General features: G+C 43.1%; 1 protein-coding gene across 1 annotated transcript in view; it reads right to left on the bottom strand.

The window, feature by feature from the left end:
* Positions 1 to 13,451: 13,451 nt before the first annotated feature.
* Positions 13,452 to 24,189, bottom strand: part of lrp1bb (low density lipoprotein receptor-related protein 1Bb) — a 103,263-nt gene continuing 92,525 nt past the window's right edge. The window contains 4 exon segments of the mRNA XM_065005692.1: positions 13,452 to 14,776; positions 19,034 to 19,108; positions 20,001 to 20,151; positions 20,397 to 20,487. Coding sequence (XP_064861764.1) covers positions 14,636 to 14,776; positions 19,034 to 19,108; positions 20,001 to 20,151; positions 20,397 to 20,487 — 458 coding nt within the window. The 3' untranslated portion in view covers positions 13,452 to 14,635.

The raw sequence follows: 24,189 nt of genomic DNA, 5'->3' as shown, positions 1-24,189 counted from the left end.
AGGCAAAAAGGAAACATGCACCTGACAGGATGGACCTGAAGAGATCCATAAGAATTCAAATATACTTCCTCTGTCCATCAAAGGTTTGACCCCTCACATCCTTGTTGGCCAAGCAGGTGCCTTGATGTTCAGAGCGTCAGTAATACACAACATGGATGGGAAAGAGTCTACAGAAACCTCACTTATCATTTCTTCGACATCTGCTGCCGCAGCAGGTCACTGCCTCAATTGGAGCTGGGAGCTGGCAGGAGCCTCCATGTCTGACAGAAGATTTAGACCAACAGTGTGATTATAGCTGCAGCCAGCGACCAGCGTGCCAGCGGCGGCAAGGCCATACAGAGCCATTTACTGCAGACTTTCTCTATCACCCAGATGCTGCAGCAGCAGAGGGAGGAATCCACATGTCCTCCCAGTCTCTCGTTTTTACAGGGAGAAATGCCATTCAACAAGCCCCTAGAGGGCCTGGACGATGGACCAACAACGCTGTAAATGGCAGATTCAGATTAGCATGAAGTAGAGAGATAATACTGAGCTTGGGTGGAACTGCTGTGGAGTACAAAGAGCTGTTGGATTGTGGGATGGATGGAGGATTATGTTAACAGAGAACACAAGCGAACCTGTCCGTCTGGCAAGCAGTACACAGGCTGTGTATGGACCATGACTAATGGTGCATGGAAATGGCCAGTGCATGACTGATGAGTCAGATGTGTCCACAGATTCCATTGCAGGCACATTCAGTGCCCCTCCAACCATGCATGCATGAGCACATCTGAACAAACAAGTTACATCAACCTCTCTCACCTCTCCCTGGGTGGCTATCAGATGGAATATTGTTGACAAGGGCCAGATTTTCATTGGGCTGGGGACTCATTTGGTTAGAATTTATTGACCGGAACTGTTACCCACTCTGCTCAGGATCAGAACAACAAGGCTAGAGACAGCCTTTCTGTCGCGATCAAGGAAAGGGACTGAGGGACAAACATATCTAATGAAAGAAGGACCACTGATAAAAATGAGTCCTGGAGGATTCACTTATCAAGCGTTGCAGGGCCCAGCCTTTATCCTGCTGGATTACCATTCAGTCTCTCACATCTGCTCTGTCACTTCAGTAAAGGTATGTGCTAGAACTGCACCACATAGCAACCATTACCGCCTTGAGCCAGATTCTGCATGTCAATGTGATATGTTACAAATAAAGTTTTAATCAAAGGAGATCTGGCTATACAGGGAAGAAGACATTTAATTCATTAGATAGCCTACATATGTCTTATGGCTTTTTCATGTGTAGTGCATTACAGCTCTTTCTAGGGACAGGGCCCAGGCTTTACAAAGTGCTTATAATAAAACAGATTGATGAACCTTGTCAATGCTGTAATTTGTTACCCATGATTTCCAGGTCAGTTTAAAACCCCTCTGACAATAGCCAGATATAAGACTGGAGCTGAATAGCAAATAATTCTCACCCATGGTTTCCATTTAAGTATGATAAAACGCAATCCACATTGGATTATAAAATAAGTGCCGATGGCCATGTGTCAGGAAGCAGTTTGAATACTTTGAGTGTTAATGAAGACTGACCATATAGTTCCCATAATTTCCTATTTAATTGTCATCTTGTCCATATCTATCCTATCCATCTCATAATTTCACTGGGACAATGTCACAAAATCAGGAGAAAGGTGCTTGACAAGTGTCACGTCCTGACCTCAGTTCCTTTTTTTATGTCTCTATTTTGCTTTGGTCAGGGCGTAAGTTGGGGAGGGCATTCTATGTTTTGTTCTATGTTTTGTACTTCTATGTGTTTGGCCTGGTATGGTTCCCAATCAGAGGCAGCTGTCAATCGTTGTCTCTGATTGAGAACCATACTTAGGTAGCCTGTTCCCACCTGTGTTGTGGGTAGTTGTTTTCTGTCTCTATGTTCTGCACCAGACAGAACTGTTTTGTGTTGGCCTATTTTTAAAATTTTGTCTTAGTGTTCTGAGTTAAAATAAATATTAACATGGACACTTACCACGCTGCGTTTTGGTCCGATCTTGACTACTCTTCATCAGACAACAAGGGACAGAAAACAACATAACATCCTAGTTCCATCCATGACATCTATTGGCACTGATTTACACTTCAATAGACCAATGCACTATAATATTATTCTACATACAGTACATGGGTAGTTGCCATATGGCCAAAAGAAAAGTCATCAAAAAACATTTATTCTAAAATATAAGTAAAAAAAACATATAGTTACAATTAGGGCTGTGGCAGTCATGAAATTTCGTCAGCCGGTGATTGTCAAGCAAATAACTGTAGGTCTCACGGTAATTGACCGTTAATTAATTAACGTAAATACATTTAGCATCTCCTGGCTTCCACACATAGCCAACAAAGCCATTTTAAAAAGTTTAATAAATCCATGTAATATAGCCCACACCTTCACAATAAATCCATTATTTATTTTAGACAGGTCTAAAGAAGCATGATATGAAGAAAATGTAGTTTATTTCAGAAGAAAAGAATAGCATACACGAGCTGTCCTTATGTAGGTTCTGATGTGGCTGTGCCAAATGGCTGTGGGCTACACTAATTCATTTAGCAGACAACATTTGCTTATATTTCCGTGGCATTATTTTATAGTATGAAGAATACAATTGATCATAGCTGAATAAAATATAAAGTGTGTACTTGCTATTCTGTGTTGAGCTGTTAACAAAGAAATTGATTCATCAAAGTAGCCACCCTTTGCCTTGATGACAGCTTTGCACACTCTTGGAATTCTCTCAACCAGCTTCACCTGGAATGCTTTTTCAGTAGTCTTGAAGGAGTTTCCACATATGCTGAGCACTTGTTGGCTGCTTTTCCTTCACTCTGTGGTCCAACTCATCCCAAACCATCTCAATTGGGTTGAGGTCGGGTTATTGTGGAGGCCAGGTCTTCTGATGCAGCACTCCATCACACTCCTCCTTGGTCAAATAGCCCTTTCCACTGGTCTAGAGTCCATTGCTCGTGTTTCTTGGCCCAAGCAAGTCTCTTCTTATTATTGGTGTCCTTAAAGAGTGGTTTCTTTGCAGCAATTCGACCATGAAGGCCTGATTCACACAGTCTCATCTGAGCAGGTGATGTTGAGATGCGTCTGTTACTTGAACTCTGTGAAGCATTTATTTGGGCTGCATTCATTGTAGCTGGGGATTTTAACAAAGCTAATCTGAAAACAAGACTCCCTAAATTTTATCAGCATATCGATTGCGCAACCAGGGGTGGTAAAACCCTGGATCATTGTTACTCTAACTTCCGCGACGCATATAAGGCCCTGCCCCGCCCCCCTTTCGGAAAAGCTGACCACGACTCCATTTTGTTGATCCCTGCCTACAGACAGAAACTTACACAAGAGGCTCCCACGCTGAGGTCTGTCCAACGCTGGTCCGACCAAGCTGACTCCACACTCCAAGACTGCTTCCATCACGTGGACTGGGACATGTTTCGTATTGCGTCAGATAACAATATTGACGAATACGCTGATTCGGTGTGCGAGTTCATTAGAACGTGCGTTGAAGATGTCGTTCCCACAGCAACGATAAAAACATTCCCTAACCAGAAACCGTGGATTGATGGCAGCATTCGCGTGAAACTGAAAGCGCAAACCACTGCTTTTAATCAGGGCAAGGTGTCTGGTAACATGACCGAATACAAACAGTGCAGCTATTCCCTCCGCAAGGCTATCAAACAAGCTAAGCATCAGTACAGAGACAAAGTAGAATCTCAATTCAACGGCTCAGACACAAGAGGCATGTGGCAGGGTCTACAGTCAATCACGGACTACAAGAAGAAACCCAGCCCAGTCACGGACCAGGATGTCTTGCTCCCAGGCAGACTAAATAACTTTTTTGCCCGCTTTGAGGACAATACAGTGCCACTGACACGGCCTGCAACGAAAACATGCGGTGTCTCCTTCACTGCAGCCGAGGTGAGTAAGACATTTAAACGTGTTAACCCTCGCAAGGCTGCAGGCCCAACGGCATCCCCAGCCGCGCCCTCAGAGCATGCGCAGACCAGCTGGCCGGTGTGTTTACAGACATATTCAATCAATCCCTATACCAGTCTGCTGTTCCCACATGCTTCAAGAGGGCCACCATTGTTCCTGTTCCCAAGAAAGCTAAGGTAACTGAGCTAAACGACTACCGCCCCGTAGCACTCACTTCCGTCATCATGAAGTGCTTTGAGAGACTAGTCAAGGACCATATCACCTCCACCCTACCTGACACCCTAGACCCACTCCAATTTGCTTACCGCCCAAATAGGTCCACAGACGATGCAATCTCAACCACACTGCACACTGCCCTAACCCATCTGGACAAGAGGAATACCTATGTGACAATGCTGTTCATCGACTACAGCTCGGCATTCAACACCATAGTACCCTCCAAGCTCGTCATCAAGCTCGAGACCCTGGGTCTCGACCCCGCCCTGTGCAACTGGGTACTGGACTTCCTGACGGGCCGCCCCCAGGTGGTGAGGGTAGGCAACAACATCTCCTCCCCGCTGATCCTCAACACGGGGGCCCCACATGGGTGCGTTCTGAGCCCTCTCCTGTACTCCCTGTTCACCCACGACTGCGTGGCCACGCACGCCTCCAACTCAATCATCAAGTTTGCGGACGACACAACAGTGGTAGGCTTGATTACCAACAACGACGAGACGGCCTACAGGGAGGAGGTGAGGGCCCTCGGAGTGTGGTGTCAGGAAAATAACCTCACACTCAACGTCAACAAAACTAAGGAGATGATTGTGGACTTCAGGAAACAGCAGAGGGAACACCCCCCTATCCACATTGATGGAACAGTAGTGGAGAGGGTAGCAAGTTTTAAGTTCCTCGGCATACACATCACAGACAAACTGAATTGGTCCACTCACACAGACAGCGTCGTGAAGAAGGCGCAGCAGCGCCTCTTCAACCTCAGGAGGCTGAAGAAATTCGGCTTGTCACCAAAAGCACTCACAAACTTCTACAGATGCACAATCGAGAGCATCCTGGCGGGCTGTATCACCGCCTGGTACGGCAACTGCTCCGCCCTCAATCGTAAGGCTCTCCAGAGGGTAGTGAGGTCTGCACAACGCATCACCGGGGGCAAACTACCTGCCCTCCAGGACACCTACACCACCCGATGTTACAGGAAGGCCATAAAGATCATCAAGGACATCAACCAGCCGAGCCACTGCCTGTTCACCCCGCTATCATCCAGAAGGCGAGGTCAGTACAGGTGCATCAAAGCTAGGACCGAGAGACTGAAAAACAGCTTCTATCTCAAGGCCATCAGACTGTTAAACAGCCACCACTAACATTGAGTGGCTGCTGCCAACACACTGACATTGACACTGACCCAACTCCAGCCACTTTAATAATGGGAATTGATGGGAAATTATGTAAATATATCACTAGCCACTTTAAACAATGCTACCTTATATAATGTTACTTACCCTACATTATTCATCTCATATGCATACGTATATACTGTACTCTATATCATCGACTGCATCCTTATGTAATACATGTATCACTAGCCACTTTAACTATGCCACTTTGTTTACTTTGTCTACATACTCATCTCATATGTATATACTGTACTCGATACCATCTACTGTATGCTGCCCTGTACCATCACTCATTCATATATCCTTATGTACATATTCTTTATCCCCTTACACTTTGTATAAGACAGTAGTTTTGGAATTGTTCGTTAGATTACTTGTTGGTTATTACTGCATTGTCGGAACTAGAAGCACAAGCATTTCGCTACACTCGCACTAACATCTGCTAACCATGTGTATGTGACAAATAAAATTGGATTTGATTTGATTTGATTTGAATTTCTGAAGCTGGTAATTGTAATGAACTTGTTTTCTGCGGCAGAGGTAACTCTGGGTCATCCTTCCTGTTGCGGTCCTCATGAGAGCCAGTTTCATCATAGCACTTGATGGTTTTTGCGACTGCACTAGAAGAAACGTTCAAAGTTCTTGAAATTTTACGCATTGACCGACCATCAGGTCCTGAAGTAATGATCGACTGTCGTTTCTCTGTGCTTATTTGAGCTCTTCTTGCCATAATGTGGAGGAATACCCATACTAACATACTGTTTTCCTAACGTTTTGTACACTCAGTGTAAGTACATGTCAATTGTATGTAGATGAAGTGGGTTACTTTACATGACATCCATTGAGAAGGAAGACAACTGTTGAATGTTTCGTTACAAAAGGTTGAATTCAGCAACAAACTGTCAAAACATGTCTGTATTTTGAAAAGGTGTGTGAGGATTTATGCGACCTATTCATGATGTTAGCGGCAAAGGATGTCAGAACTCCGAAGGTTTGTGCTAGCTTACTACTGTGTGTGCTTGTTTATGCTGGAAGGGCTGGCTGGAACCGGAAGGGTGTCACCTTGAAGTCTGAGGGCACATCCCCTTCATTATCGGCGCTTCGTGCTGACATTAGAGCAGCTATTCTAGACTCTCAATTCAGTGACGTAGAGAGGCTGGTGTTAGCAAGACTAGTAATGGAATACTTTGACACCTTTTGCATGCTTTTTATATTAAGCCCAAAATATATATATTCTATATATATATGTGATGGGATGTATAGACATTATGGACGGTATATGAATAGAATATGTAGTATATCTGTAGAATATATAGGATAGAATAGTATATGTACAGCAATAGTTGAATAGGATGGCCTTGACTAGAATACAGTATTATACATATGAAATGAGTAAAACAGTATGTAAACATTATTAAAGTGAACAGTGTTCCATTATTAAAGTGACCAGCATTCCATGTCTATGTACATAGGGCAGGGTTGAGTAACCAGGTGGTAACCAGGTGGTAGTGACTAATTTCAGGGCAGGGTACTGGGTGGAGGCCGGCTTGTGATCGCTATTTAACAGTCTGATAGCCTCCTGAGTGCCGCAGCGATCTAAGGCACTGCATCTCAGTGTTTGAGGCATCACTACTGACACCCTGGTTCGAATCCAGTCTGTATCACAACCAGCTGTGATTGGGAGTCCCATAGGGTGGCGCACAATTGGCCCAGTGTCGTCCGGGTTTGGCCGGTGAAGTCTGTGAGGGTATTAGGGGCAAAGCTTAATTTCTTCAGCCTCCTAAAGTTGAAGAGGCGCTGTTGAGCCTTCTTCATCACTCTGTGTGGGTGGACCATTTTAGATTGTCAGTGATGTGTACGCCGAGGAACTTGAAGCTTTTCACGTTCATCGACATCAACAGGCCCGCAGTGGAGGAGGCATGCTCCCTCTGCGGTCTCCTGAAGTCCACGATCAGCTCCAACATTTTGTTGACGTTGAGGGAGAGATTACTTTCCTGGCGTGACTCCGCCAGGGCCCTCCCATCTCTGCAGGCTGTCTCGTCATTGTTGGTAATCAGGCCTACCAATGTTGTGTCGTCTGTAAACTTCATCATGGAGTTGTAGGCATACGTGGCCCGCAGTCATGGTACAGGAGGGGGCTGAGCACGCACCCTTGTGGGGCCCCTGTGTTGAGGGTCAGCGTAGTGGAAGTGTTGTTTCCTACCTTCACCACCTGGGGGGTAGCCCATCAGGACATCCAGGACCCAGGGCTCCGAGCTTAATGATGAGCTTGGAGGGTACTATGGTGTTGAAGGTTGAGCTGTAGTCAATGAACAGCATTCTTACATAGGTATTCCTCTTGTCCAGATGGGATAGGGCAGTTTGCAGTGCAATGACGATTGCATCATCTGTGGACGTATTGGGGCATCCTAGGCCTATGTTGTTGTATAGGTGGAGTTATGGGCAATTTGCATATATTAACTTTTATTCCTCTGAGCACACGTGGAAGTGCATAAAAATCGTTTTCATTTTTGTATCAAACAGTTTAGAAAATGTTTATCACAACTTCACCCATTATTTATAGAAAATCCATTTGCATTCAATGTATAGTTCAACATGAATAACATATTGCTACAGTCCCGTCAAGTTGCAACATCATGGTTATTATACACATGGGTTCATGCTTCCGATAGGGAGATGCCTCTGATTCTATCCCAGGCCTAAAACCTTTCCCTATGAAGAGATGAGCAGCCTTCAGTGAGACTGATGGAGACAGGCTGTGCTGTGCTTGCCTACAATATGCGTATGCAGGGCCTGTTGTTTATAATGTGAATAAGACTCCTGCTCTTATTGATTCTGTCCAGGAGATGACTCCTCTGGGTTTATCTGATGTTTATGCAGGAGTATGAGGATGCTTGCTAAATGGAAAAGAGACAACAAATCGATATCCAAGGTGAGGGGAGGGGGATACGATCCTGCGAGCTCTGGGTTTGTTGTTCTGTTTTTCTCTCTTTCCTTTGATGCACTCTATAGGCCAACCGAGTGGGACGGTGAGATATTTCTCCTCAGATGTATTTCCACTGCACGAGTACATCATACTCCTGCTGAGTTTGGTATAATTGTAGACAGTAGACCTTTGTTCATACAGCATCTCTGTGTTTCTTTCAGTAACACAGGAGATAGGCCTACAAATCACTTCAGAGGCCGTGTTCCAAGCGGTGTTAAACTACTCTCCTCTATTCTCATCACAAATCCGATAGAGAGTAGCCAGACGTGGGGGGGACTATCCACTGTCCAAGTAAATAACTCTAAGTAGCACTACTTCTCATCAACTCTATTTCCTCCTTAAGGGGTGTCCAATTCCACAATGAGGATTAGACACGAATGAGATATAGTGAAGGTAATTGCTCATCAGAATGAGCTAGATAAGATGGCTAGACTCACAGTAGTATAATCAGTTTGGTTTCATCAAACACCCAGCTGCATAAATCAATGGATCACTCAGACCCACTCATCACCATCACACCATCCATAAGGATATCACCATTCACCCTCAAGGTCACAAACACAAGACACACAAACACACAACTGTTTTGACAGTTTGTTGCTGAACATTCAACAGTTTGTAACTAAACATTCAACAGATGTCTTCTTTATAAAGAAGTGCATTGGAGATGTTGTACCCACTGTGACTATTAAAACCTACCCTAACCAGAAACCATGGATAGATCGCGACTGAACGCATGAACCCCCGCATTCAACCATGGAAAGATGTCTGGGAATATGGCCAAATATGAACAATGTAGTTATTCCCTCCGCAAGGCAATCAAACAAGTGAAATGTCGGTATAGGGACAAAGTGGAGACGCAATTCAATGGCTCAGTATGTGGCAGGGTCTACAGGCAATTACGGACTACAAAAAGAAAACCAGCCACATCCCATACACTGACGTCTTGCTTCCAGACAAACTAAAGACCTTTGAGGATAATACAGTGCCACCGACGTGGCCCGCTACCAAGGACTGCATGCCCCTCTCCTCCTTCTTTGTGGCCAATGTAAGACATTTAAATGTGTTAACCTTCACAAGGCTGCTGGCCTAGACGGCATCCCTAGCCGCGTCCTCAGAGCATGCGCAGACCAGCTGGCTGGTGGGTTTACGGGCATATTCAATCGCTCCCTATCCCAGTATGCTGTCCCCATATGCTTCAAGATGGCCACTATTGTTCCTGTGCCTAAGAAGGCAAAGACAACTGAACTAAATGACTATCGCACCCGTAGCACTCACTTCTGTCATCATGAAGTGCTTTTAGAGACTAGTTAAGGATCATATAACCTTCACATTACCTGCCACCCTAGACCCACTTCAGTTTGCATACCGCCCAAACAGGTCCACCAACAATGCAATCGCCATCACATTACACACTACTCTATCCCATCTGGACAAGAGGAATACCTACGTAAGAATGCTGTTAACTGACTACAGCTCAGCATTCAACACCATTGTACCCTCCTAGCTCATCATTAAGCTTGAGGTGCTGGTTCTCAATTGGGTTCTGGACTTTCTGATGGGCCGCCCCCCAGGTGGTGACAGTAGGACACAACAACTCCACTTCGCAGATCCTCAACACTGGGGCCCCACAAGGGTGCGTGTGCAGCCCCCCCGTGTACTCCCTGTTCACCCATGACCAAGTGGCCATGCACGCCTCCAACTCAATCACCAAGTTTGCAGACGACAGTAGTGGGCTTGATTACCAACAATGACTAGACAGCCTACAGGGAGGTGGTGAGGGCACTCGGAGTGTGGTGTCAGGAAAACAACCTCTCACTCAATGTCAACAAAACAAAGGAGATGATCGTATTCACATCGATGGGACAGTAGTGGAGAAGGTGGACAGTTAAGTTCCTCTGCGAACACGTCACGGACAAACTGAAATGGTCCACCCACACAGACATTGTGGTGAAGAAGGCGCAACAGCGCTTCTTCAACCTCAGGAGGCTGAAGAAATTTGGCTTGTCAACGAAAACCCTCAGACTTTTACAGATGCACATTTGAGAGCATCCTGTCAGCTATATACAATTGACATGTACTTACTCTGAGTGTACAAAACATTAGGAACACCTACTCTTTCCATGGCATAGACTGACCAGATGAATCCAGGTGAAAGCTATGATCCCTTACTGATGTCACTTGTTAAAATCCACTTCAATCAGTGTAAATGAAGGCGAGGAAACAGGTTAAAGAATGATTCTTAAACCTTGAGACTTGGATTGTGTACGTGTGCCGTTCAGAAGGTGAATGGGCAAGACAAACATTTTGAGTGCCTTTGAATGGGGTGTGGTAGTAGGTGCCAGGTGCACCGGTTTGAGTGTGTCAAGAACTGCAGCGCTGTTGGGTTTTCACACTCAACAGTTTCCAGTGTGTATCCAGAACGGTCCACCACCGAAAGGACATCCTGCCAGCTTGACACAACTGTGCGAAGCATTGGAGTCAACATGGGCCAGCTTCCCTGTGGAACGCTTTCGACACCTTGCAGAGTCCATGCCCTGACGAATTTAGGCTGTTCTGAGTGGAAAAGGGGGTGCAATTCAATATTAAGAAGATGTTCCTAATGTTTTATACACTCAGTTTACATCTGCAATGTCAGAAATATAGTAATGTTTTAACAGTTTATTGTTTTTGTAGTAAAACACTGACAAACCATTTTCTTTCCTCTCACAGTAGGTAACTGTAATGCAACCCACTTCACCAACATTCAATATTCAACTTAATCCTCAAGGTTAACACAACATTTTGCCATGTTTGACAGTTTTGTAGCTAAACATTCAACAGTTGGTTTCTCAGTGTGCCATGAACACCTCATCACCAATATGCAATTAGCAGGTAATCAAATCTTCAAGGGCAAAAATATACTAAATGTATTAATAAAAAGTATTGCCAGTTCTCTAAAGCATTCAACTGTTGTCAACTCACACTCTCAGTGCATGTCATTTAAACCACATCACAAACATACTGTTGACAGGTATCACTACATGGCTCTTGGAATAAATTAACTCGTAAGACTACATCCTTGATGTGGCTAATTCAATTAAAATAAAGTACCGATAAAACATCTGCCTCCTAATGACAGCAGTGAGTACTGTTACATGCACACAGTAAAACAATTATTGTGGATAGTCAGATTAATATAATAGTTTAATTAAAACGTTTACATGCTTTGCAAGAACAACAAGTTCCCTAATAATCCTGTTTACATGGACACATCTGAAGTCAGGTTACCTTACTATTGTCACATACACTGGATAGATGCAGTGAAATGTGTTGTTTTACCAGGTCAGCCACGGTAGTACTGCACCCCCAGAGCAAATTAGGGTTAAATGCCTTGCTCAAGAACACATTGACAGACTTTTCACCTTAACAGGGAAGGTATTCAAACCAGCAACCTTTCAGTTACTGGCCACACGCTCTAACTGATAGGCTACCAGGGACTGAAGTAAATGCAGAATATTGCCAATCAAAATAAAAAATGTTCCACCAAAGTGACCACGTTATTTTTGAGAAGCCTATGTGATTCTGAGTTTGGACATATAAAGTCTGTATATGGGGCGGCAGGTAGCCTAGTGGTAAGAGCATGTGCCAGTAACATAAATGTTGCTACAGTAGATCGAATCCCGGAGCTGACAAGGTAAAAATCGTTCTGCCCCTGAACAAGGCAGTTAACCCACTGTTCCTAGGCCGTCATTGTAAATAAGAATTTCTCTTAACTGGCTTGCCTAGTTAAAGGTTAAATAAAAATATATATTATATTGAAAACTATTTCTAAAATGCATACTTTCAGTTTTTCTGAACTCACTTCACTCACGCATAAAGTGGAGGCTTGTGCTACTGGTGCTGGCACATTCCAGATCAAATACACAGCTGGAATACCGATTTAAGCTGTTTACGTGTCCTAATAATTTCAAAGATTGCTCAGAAAAGCAGGTGTTTAAATATATATATATTTTTTATCTTACACCGATTAAGATTAGCAGAGTAAAGTGTTTACATGATTATTGCCATACTCGGCCTACTGCCACAATCAGTTTAATATATAATTACCAGTGTGCATGTAAACATACTCAGTGAGACTCAAAACCTGGTACGAATTTGAGATCATATCAGAGCTACACCACATCAAATAGCAGCACTTTCGCCTCCCAAATAGCAGCACTTCAGCTGCTCAGATTTATGTTGATAGCAGAGGAGGAAAATACCAGTGGATGGAGCAGGGAGCAGCACTCTGGACAAAGTGCAATCAGTCAGTCTGTCCTCCCTCGTCGTACGGTTGTCATGGTGACAGAGCAGGTGAAACACTGAGGGGTGCAGATGATCGGCCATTGTGTTCTAAAACTCTCATTCATGGACTGAATTTCCATTTGGTGTGCTGTGTGGTGGGCGTTGTTGGCGTGTTCATCGTTGGAGGTAATTAATGCACTTGGCCTTCATACACACACTTCAAACAAGCACACACACCGATACGCACACTGGTAACACAGTAATCCTCCTGTCCTCTTAGCCTGTTCCATACAACAGATAAGATGTGTCAGCTGTTGACTGACCTGTTAGGTCAGGGACCATGCAAACCCTGGAAATATGACAGCTATACCACTTAAAGCTAGAACCCTTAGTCACTAATCCATTTTTGGACTTATAAATGAATTATATATACCCATTGATTCTTGAAAAATATAACTTATAAATGCCTTATAAATCAGAACCCAAAATATAAGCTTTTTTAAAGCCAATATTTGTAAACAACGTAAATGTAATTAAAACACTGTATAGCCTCAAACACCACAATTTCTGTCATCAACTGTTAGTCCTTGCATCCATAACTCTGTCTGTGAACTTGAGAGTAGTTACATTTCTCCAAAACAGAGGCTGACTGCTTTGTTATTGTTTCAACTGCGTGTGAGATATTGTTCCAACAGGTGTCTTGCTGGAAAAAATGCCACATGCTCATATTATCACTAGCATGGGGTAACATTTTATGTGAATTAACTTGCGATGTAGCATCATGTTGAAGTCTGATGTTAGCGCCATTATCAAGCAAAGATCTAAAAAAACAAAATATGTATTTTGAAATGGAAATAAGCCCCCTTTATTTTATATTGATTTACATTTATATAAAAGTACTTACATTTAATACATTTCTTCAAAATACAAGCAGCCAAACATACAAATAAAATACAAAATTATAAAATGTGTTATATCTATCGTCTTTCCCTTTCTGAAAGTAACAGAAAGTGTTTTTATAATTCTCTAAAGTCACATTGTAGCCGTAAAGTTGTGTTAAATCCTTTTCCGTGTTTAAATCCTTATGCCGTAACGTAGATACAGATACTTTTTTGGAACAAGAGACCTAAAAAAATATGGACGTCTATATCTGTGACTATTCTCAGAACATTCATGTTGAGCTTCAGTCATCTCTGTGATCCAAACAGAACTGCGTAGATGGAGCACACATTTCAGACACCTCAGTAAAATATCTTCCATTTGAAGCAGAGCAAATATATGTTTGAAATTATTACATGAACGTGATGCTTATAACACTGTAGAATACTGAATTAGATGGTCAACGGAAAAGGACTATCTTAAAACTAACCTGTGTATTCATCATGGCTGAAACAAATGATACAAACACAAGGACAGAAAACAAGCTTCACTACTCAGGTATGAAGCCATGAAATGATAACATGTTATTGCGAAGATAAACAGTTTTTGTTCTGAGAAAAGTAATGACAGTGGAAACCATAGCAATCATAACTTGACCAACCTCAAACTACTATTGTTTTTAAAAGATGAGATATTTGTTCAGAAAATAAAAATCGAGACCTGCGTTAGTACTGTATACTGCACCAGAATAACAATTTGTTGGTTCCACTTTAACAAGAGAGAGACATGTACAGGTACAGAAATAAGTATTGTATCGATCTTAACGTTTCTTTACAACAGAAGAGTTCCGGTGTTAATAAGGTATTTTGTAAATCAGCAGCTTTACTTCAGTGTCTTACAGTATATACTATATAGTGCTGTATAACAATTGTTCGAGAAACATAAAGCAAACAACGGAAACTAAACAAATTGAAATAAAAGTGTTCAGCACACAAATGAGGAGGTAATGCTGATGCTAAAAACCAACAAACCTAACCGTGAGGACCGGAGCCTGATAGGAAATAGAAAATTCTTATTTTCCTCTTGTTTTTATACATTTGTACACTGTCTTATAAAAGGAGTAGAAAGTGTAAAGTCAGGCTATGCGGCAGTTTCGCGAATTGTCCCCTCTAGTTTCTTTGGGAGTAGCTCTCTCCTCTCGTCTATATTGATGACCGGTTTCCGACAGTTCTGTCCGTCAAGGTAGATCTTTGCATACACTGGGTTGGAGTAGTTCATGGGCTGCATTAAGGGAGTAAAAATGCTGTTATATATATGACAAAGACACATCAGCACAGCTGTCAACAATGCATAAGAAAATACCCTATGTAATTTGGTGCCCCGAATGAAGATGCCCTTAAACATCAGTGCTTTGTTTTCTCTTGATACAGGCAACACACAACTTTTTTATGTTAAAGTTAATCAAGATAAAGATAAACGTATCAGCTAAAATGTATTGCAAGGTAGCAGGAAAGAAAGAAGATAGCTCATGCACATTAGTCAAAGATACGGTATTAAACATGCATGTTGACTCCTTATATAATCTCAGCAAAAAAGAAATGTCTCTTTTTCAGGACCCTGTCTTCCAAAGATAATACGTAAAAATCCAAATAACTTCACAGATCTTCATTGTAAAGGGTTTAAACACTGTTTTCCATACTTGTTCGACAAACCATAAGCAATTAATGAATATGCATCTGTGGAACGGTCGTTAAGACACTAACAGCTTAGAGACGGTAGGCAATTGAGGTCACAGTTATGAAAACTTAGGACACTAAAGAGGCCTTTCAACTGACTGAAAAACACCAAATGAAAGATGCCCAGGGTCCCTGCTCATTTGCGTGAACGTGCCTTAGGCATGCTGCAAGGAGGAATGAGGACTGCAGATGTGGCACAGGGCAATAAATTGCAATGTCCGTACTGTGAGACGCCTAAGACAGTGCTACAGGGAGACAAGACGGACAGCTGATCGTCCTCACAGTGGCAGACCACGTGTAACAACACCTGCACAGGATGGGTACATCCGATCATCACACATGCGGGACAGGTACAGGATGGCAACAACAACTGCCTGAGTTACAACAGGAATGCACAATCCCTCCATCAGTGCTCAGTCTGTCTGCAATAGGCTGAGAGAGGCTGGACTGAGGGCTTATAGGCCTGTTGTAAGGAAGGTCCTCACCAGACATCACCCGCAACAACGTAACCTATGGGGACAAACACACTGTCGCTGTCATGGTCTGGGGCGGTGTGTTACAACATCATCGGATTGAGCTTGTTGTCATTGCAGGCAATCTCAACACTATGCGTTACAGGGAAGACATCCTCCTCCCTCATGTGGTACCCTTCCTGCAGGCTCATACTGACATGACCCTCCAGCATGACAATGCCACCAGTCTTACTGCTCGTTCTGTGCATGATTTCCTGCAAGACGGGAATGTCAGTGTTCTGCCACGGCCAGCGAAGAGCCCGGATCTCAATTCCATTGAGCATGTGTGGGACCTGTTGGATCGGAGGGTGAGAGCTAGGGCCATTTCCCTCAGAAATGTCCAGGAACTTGCAGGTGCCTTGGTGGAAGAGTGGGGTAACATCTCACAGCAAGAACTGGCAAATCTGGTGCAGTCCATGAGGAGGAGATGCACTGCAGTACTTAATGCAGCTGGTGGCCACACCAGATACTGACTGTTACTTTTGATTTTGACCCCCCCTTTGTTCAGGGACGCATTATTCCATTTCTGTTTGTCACATGTCTGTGGAACTTGTTCAGGTCTCAGTTGTTGAATCTTGTTAGGTTCATACAAATATTTACACATGTTAAGCTGGCTGAAAATAAACACAGTTGACAGTGAGAGGACGTTTATTTTTTGCTGAGTTTACATATAGAGTTAGCAAGACTGAGCTTTTCCAATGGGATGTTAGTTCCCAAATTGGCGGTAGCATATATTCCGAAGTCTCTTTTACTAGTGCAACAATACCTTCCCTTGTTAAATACTTCAAGATGAATTGAATCATACCTAAATCACTAAAATGCACTACAACTGCCTGCAGGCCTCCTAAAAAAAGGATATTTACTAATGTTCTCACATCTTTTCCTTTTTTCCTCACCAATTTCGTGGTATCCAATTGGTAGTTACAGTATTGTCCCATCGCTGCAACTCCCGTACAGACCCGGGAGAGGTAAAGGTTGAGAGCCGTGCATCCTCCGAAACACAACCCAGCCAAGCTGCACTGCTTCTTGACACAATGCCCGCTTAACCCTGAAGCCAGCCGCACCCATGTGTCAGAGGAAACAACGTACACCTAGCGATCGTGTCAGCGTGCATTGTGCCCAGCCCACCACAGAAGTAAGCTAGAGCGCGATGGAACAAGAACATCCCTGCCGGCCAAACCCTCCCCTAACCCGGACGACACTGGGTCGATTGCGAGCCACCCCTTGGGTCTCCCGGTCGTGGCTGGCTGCGACAGAACCTGGACTCGAACCAGGATCTCTAGTGGCACAGCTAGCACTGCAGTGCAGTGCCTTAGACCACTGCGCCACTCAGGAGGCACATCTGTTCCTTTTATAGTGAATGGCAAGACATTATGGCTCCCTCTGTATGAGATGGTGATGGTTCTCAACTGGTTTTGCCTTGACACCCAAATTGAACCAGGTTGTTTCAGTAGCGATCCAATATTTCTGTTGTTGTTGCCATAATGCAATCTGGAGAACTATTTTTAATGCGATAGTGATAGTAAATGTACCAATTACAGTGCCTTGCGAAAGTATTCGGCCCCCTTGAACTTTGCGACCTTTTGCCACATTTCAGGCTTCAAACATAAAGATATGAAACTGTATTTTTTTGTGAAGAATCAACAACAAGTGGGACACAATCATGAAGTGGAACGACATTTATTGGATATTTAAAAAAAATTTAACAAATCAAAAACTGAAAAATTGGGCGTGCAAAATTATTCAGCCCCCTTAAGTTAATACTTTGTAGCGCCACCTTTTGCTGCAATTACAGCTGTAAGTCGCTTGGGGTATATCTCTATCAGTTTTGCACATCGAGAGCCTGAAATTTTTTCCCATTCCTCCTTGCAAAACAGCTCGAGCTCAGTGAGGTTGGATGGAGAGCATTTGTGAACAGCAGTTTTCAGTTCTTTCCACAGATTCTCGATTGGATTCAGGTCTGGACTTTGACTTGGCCATTCTAACACCTGGATATGTTTATTTTTGAACCATTCCATTGTAGATTTTGCTTTATGTTTTGGATCATTGTCTTGTTGGAAGACAAATCTCCGTCCCAGTCTCAGGTCTTTTGCAGACTCCATCAGGTTTTCTTCCAGAATGGTCCTGTATTCGGCTCCATCCATCTTCCCATCAATTTTAACCATCTTCCCTGTCCCTGCTGAAGAAAAGCAGGCCCAAACCATGATGCTGCCACCACCATGTTTGACAGTGGGGATGGTGTGTTCAGGGTGATGAGCTGTGTTGCTTTTACGCCAAACATAACGTTTTGCATTGTTGCCAAAAAGTTCAATTTTGGTTTCATCTGACCAGAGCACCTTCTTCCACATGTTTGGTGTGTCTCCCAGGTGGCTTGTGGCAAACTTTAAACAACACTTTTTATGGATATCTTTAAGAAATGGCTTTCTTCTTGCCATTCTTCCATAAAGGCCAGATTTGTGCAATATACGACTGATTGTTGTCCTATGGACAGAGTCTCCCACCTCAGCTGTAGATCTCTGCAGTTCATCCAGAGTGATCATGGGCCTCTTGGCTGCATCTCTGATCAGTCTTCTCCTTGTATGAGCTGAAAGTTTAGAGGGACGGCCAGGTCTTGGTAGATTTGCAGTGGTCTGATACTCCTTCTATTTCAATATTATCGCTTGCACAGTGCTCCTTGGGATGTTTAAAGCTTGGGAAATCTTTTTGTATCCAAATCCGGCTTTAAACTTCTTCACAACAGTATCTCGGACCTGCCTGGTGTGTTCCTTGTTCTTCATGATGCTCTCTGCGCTTTTAACGGACCTCTGAGACTATCACAGTGCAGGTGCATTTATACGGAGACTTGATTACACACAGGTGGATTGTATTTATCACCATTAGTCATTTAGGTCAACATTGGATCATTCAGAGATCCTCACTGAACTTCTGGAGAGAGTTTGCTGCACTGAAAGTAAAGGGGCTGAATAATTTTGCACGCCCAATTTTTCAGTTTTTGATTTGTTAAAAAAGTTTGAAATATCCAATAAATGTTGTTCCACTTCATGATTGTGTCCCACTTGTTGTTGATTCTTCACAAAAAAATACAGTTTTATATCTTTATGTTTGAAGCCTGAAATGTGGCAAAAGGTCGCAAAGTTCAAGGGGGACGAATACTTTCGCAAGGCACTGTATATGACAAGAGAACAACAGTCCCACCTTTTTCATTGTCAATAATTTCAATTTGCCCATATTCCTGACACACCAGTTGAGAATCGCTGGTCTAAACTAAAGGGAAGGATGGGAGAATTCACCTGTCCAGGTATCACCTCCTTGGGCACAGTATGTATGCCCAGGGTGCGAGGGTCACTGGACTTCACACACCAGCCCTGCAACACACAAGTTCTGCCGTGTTCACCATGCCACAAGGCCAAGCTGTTGTCATCCAACAAACGCTGTGTATATGAATAAAATCCATCTGAAAATCCATGATATATCAACATCAGTGAGGAACTAAAAAAGATGTGATGACTAGAAAATGAGATCATCGATTGTCAATCCATTTTTGGTTTTGGAACTTGCAAAAACCATTGCAACTTTCACCTACAGCATCCACTGATAGAGGAGTGAGCTAGATGTGATTCAGTCTGCCTCTACCTTTCTAATGAAAAGGGATCCAGGTGGGACTGACAATAGCAGATGTCAAAGTTGGCATGGCGAGAACTAAACGCATTAAGCTTGAAGTGGTAGCAGGCAAGTTAGCTAACAAGATAGATCAGTAAAGCTCTGTTATGATTTATTTGATATTCGTAGTGTTAGTGCAGTGCTGAGACCTAAGAAGAAAGTGAATCAACAGCAGATAAAATGCTCACTTGGTACAGAGCACCTTAATAATGTTTCTCTCCACATACCTGAGGTTTATGCTCCATCTGCCAATATAACTACACATCTATTTTAAAACAAACCGTGGATAGACAGTCTGGTATGCCACAAGAGGAGCTTCTTCCGCCTCATTTTGCTATCACACTACTGATTACATGACTAGGATACCAAAAATGGATGGATACCAAAAATGCATACTGATGTATTAACAGATGAGACTACAACGTTATGTCTCTGTAAATGATATTATCCCAATGAAATATTGAAACATGAATAACAGTTTTCCTCAGCAATACACACTTACAATATTCTACTAATCTGAGTGTTTTTGCATTCACACAACATGTTATTAAGCACAAAATGAATGGCTGATTTTGTACATAGTCTGACAATACAAACCTTATGAGGGTCCAGTGTAAAGTTTGGTCGCAGAAGGCTGCCAGCATCTGCATGGTTGTCGTGGTCGACCTCATACATGTTGTAGGAAGGGTTTCCTATCTCCACGTTTATCCCTCCATTCGTCATGGGCTGCCTTGTCACCCGCTTCCCCCTGGGAGAAGGAGGACAACCAGAACTCATTATCAGGAGATAATATATGGTATGTTGTACCTGAGATCACCAACCACACCACAATTTAAATTGAATTGAATACTTAATTGTCCTATATGGAAATCTGTCTGGCAACAATACAGGCATTCCTGGCATACACATAAAACACAAAATTACAAGACATACAACACATATCACAGGACATAACAGCCAGCATGGTTACTTATTAGGCTTAACCTATTGTACCTCTGCCTTCGTTTACAGATGAAAACGCCCGCCACCACTGTTGTGATCAAGATCACCAGCAGGACCAGAGGCACGATGATGGCTATGCTCCCTGAAACACAGAAAAGATAAAGGATGGAATTGCATTAAAATGTAGGCTTACTGTTACTGTTACCACAAGTAGGGATGCACAATATATCGGTAAGCATATCGGAATCAGACGATATTAGCTAAAAATTCCAACATTGGCATCAGCCCGATGTCTAGTTTAATGCCAATGTGCAAAACCGATGTCGGTAGATGACGGAATGACGCCACGAAAAATACAGCGCTACATGTGCAACACAGCCTTCCTAACCTGGCCCACAAAGTCTGCTGTGTGGATCTATCTGGAAGTTTCAAAGGAAGATAACAAAAAGGCCATATGCAACGTTTGTGCTGCTATTATTTCCCTAAGAGAGGAGAAAGTGAAATCTTTCAATACCAAAAACCTAATTACTAATTTGAAAGTGCATCGCCCCCAGACGTTCAGCAGCTACCTAGAACAAAAGCAGAAAAAACTAAGCGCACACTTCCAAAAACTAAACAAGTTCAAGTCGAGCAGTCATTTGAAAGAGTATTTCAGCGAGACAACTCAAAGGCAAAATCCATTAACGCCAAGATAATGGATTCACTGCCCTTGACAGTCAACCGTTCTCTGTCGTGGATGATGTTGGTTTTCGTCGACTGGTCGAGCACCTCGAGCCACTGTACATACTACCAAGTAGGTGTTATTTTTCAGATGTTTCCCTACCAGAGTTACACAGTATTGCTGAAACGCACATCCATGAGCTACTTGCTACAGTAATAGCATCACTGACATTTAGACCAGCGATGTCAGCCCCATGAGCATGCTGAGTCTGACAGCACAGTGGGTCGACGAGGATTTCCTACTGGAAAGCCGTATTGCTCAAGAATGTACTGGTTCTCATACCGCTGCTGCCATTTCAATGGCATTTGAGATGTTTGAAACATGAACACAATCCTAGCTCCATTCGAACAACTGACTCGAGAAATAAGCTCACCAACAGAGTCTGCAGCAGACGTGATACCCTCTGTCATGGCATTGAAACACCTGCTCAACAAAACTGCCGACACAGACCGTGGGGTTAAAACTTGCAAAAGCACTCTACTAGAGGCTGTGAACAAGCGATTTGGTGGCATTCTCACTGAGCCTCTTTACTGTGTCATCACCATGCTCAATGCTAGATACAAGGACCGCTACTTCGATGCAGACAAGAAACAGGGTTTATGTGAAATGTCACAGACACAGCTGGACAAGATGGAAACGGACACAGTGACAGTGCACGCCGAGGACAGACAGAGCTGTAACTTCACTGCTTGACATGTATGATGAAATCCTGGATGAGAATGAAACGACTGAACAATGAAACAGCACAGCAAGTAAGTGAAATAAATAGGTTTTGATTATGTTTTACTGGTAATGTGGATGTTATGTAAATGCCCAAAAAATACCTTTTCGGTCAGTGTGTGTGTGTGTGCGTGTGTGTGTTTAAACTATTTAACTGTACTAGAATGCTTAAAAGGCCGCTACAATTTTAAATATCAGTTCATAGGTATCAGGTTTTTTGGCAAGGTAAATATCAAGTAAAGGCCAAAAAGGTCATATCGGTACATCCCTAATCCCAAGCTATGTTTCCATTAAATTGTCCAGTGATTTTTTGTCGACATTTAGAAAGTTTGCATAGAAAATAAATGCGACAATTGCCTGCTGCGGTGTTCCATTTAACTAACTAGTGTCGATAAAAACAGTTGGACGTAATGACATCACACCTAGATAAAAATGAAGCGGTTACAGTGTTTCCATTACCCATTTAGGCAAAATGAGCATTAATAAAATTGGCGACAGCCTGTATGCCCTTCCACCTATCTGTTTCATGTCTCAGGGAGCTCGACAAAGCCAGCATGGATAGAATGCAATAATAAGTTCAGGAAAAGGAGGACCGAGCACGCCCCCTTTCTCATTGACAGGGCTATAGTGGAGCAGGTTGAGAGCATCAAGTTCCTTGGTGTCCACATCACCAACAAACTATCATGGTTAAGGCGATACAGAGGCTAGTGCGTACAGCCCAGTACATCACTGGGGCCAAGCTTCCTGCCATCCAGGACCTCTATACCAGGCTGTGTCAGTGGAAGGCCCTAAGAATTGCCAAAGACTCCAGTCAATCTTTCATAGACTGTTCTCTCTGCTACAACACAGCAAGAGGTACCGGAGTGCCAAGTCTAGGTCCAAAAGGCAACTTAACAGCTTCTAACCCCAAGCCATAAGACTGCTGAAAAGCTAATCAAATGGCAACCCAGACTATTTGCATCGACACCCCCTTTTTTTATGCTGCTGCTGTTCGCTGTATATTATCTATGCATAGTCATTTTACCCCTACTGTACCTAAATGTAGATATTACCTCGACTAACCTGTACCCCGGCATATTGACTCGGTACCGGTACCGGCTGTATATAGCCTCGTTATTGTTATTTTATTGTAACTTTTATTTTTTTACTTTAGTTTATTTAGTCAATTATTTCTTAACTCTTTATTTTATTAAAACTGCATTGTTGATTAGGGCTTGTAAGTAAGCATTTCAAGGTAAGGTCTACTACACCTGTTGTATTCGGAGCATGTGACAAATAAAATTTGATTTGAAGTCAGGACAATCTGTGTCCTGCAAATATTATTTTTTTGTAGTTGAAAAAAAAAGTATTTTGAAAGCAGTAGGGCATTTAGAATGAAATGTGGAGTTGAGCTTTATAGCAGGGATACTGTATATAATGACGAGATGGTCTCGTCTCCACCTAAAAATGGGAGTTGTTCCATTGTTGGGAAGGCAGGCGGTCTGCAATTGTTGCAACCCCTATTATTAGCCTGTTCAACCTATCTTTCGTATCGCCTGAGGTCCCCAAAGATTGGATACCTGCCGCGGTCATCCCCCTCTTCAAAGGGGGAGACACTCTAGACAAAAACTGTTACAGACCTATATCTATCCTACCCTGCCTTTCTAAGGTCTTCAAAAGCCAAGTTAACAAACAGATCAACGACCATTTCGAATCCCACCGTACCTTCTCCTCTATGCAATCTGGTTTCCGAGCTGGTCATGGGTGCACATCAGCCATGCTCAAGGTCCTAAACGATATCATAACCGCCATCAATAAAAAACAATACTGTACAGCCGTATTCATCGACCTGGCCAAGGCTTTTGACTCTGTCAATCACCACATTCTTATCAGCAGACTCAACAGCCTTGGATTCTCAAATGACTGCCTCGCCTGGTTGACCAACTACTTCTCAGACAGAGATCAGTGTGTCAAATCGGAGGGCCTGTTGTCTGGACCTCTGGCAGTCTCTATGGGGGTGCCACAGGGTTCGATCCTTGGGCCGACTCTTTTCTCTGTATACATCAATGATGTCGCTCTTGCTGCTAGTGATTCTCTGATCCACCTCTATGCAGATAACGCCATTCTGTATACTTCTGGCCCTTCTTTGGACATTGTGTTAACTAACCTCCAAACGAGCTTCAATGCCATACAACTCTCCTTCCGTGGCCTCCAACTGCTCTTAAATGCAAGTAAAACTAAATGCATGCTCCTCAACCGATTGCTGCCCGCACCTGCTCGCCCGTCTAGCATCACTACTCTGGACAATTCTGACTTAGAATACGTGGACATCTACAAATACCTAGGTGTCTGGTTACCGATTCGTAACTTTGGCGATGTCATTTACAAAATAGCCTCCAACACTCTACTCAGCAAATTGGATGC

Source organism: Oncorhynchus nerka, linkage group LG3 (genome assembly GCF_034236695.1).
Source record: "Oncorhynchus nerka isolate Pitt River linkage group LG3, Oner_Uvic_2.0, whole genome shotgun sequence".
Taxonomy (NCBI): Eukaryota; Metazoa; Chordata; class Actinopteri; order Salmoniformes; family Salmonidae; genus Oncorhynchus; species Oncorhynchus nerka.
This window is presented reverse-complemented; position numbering and strand designations above follow the sequence as displayed.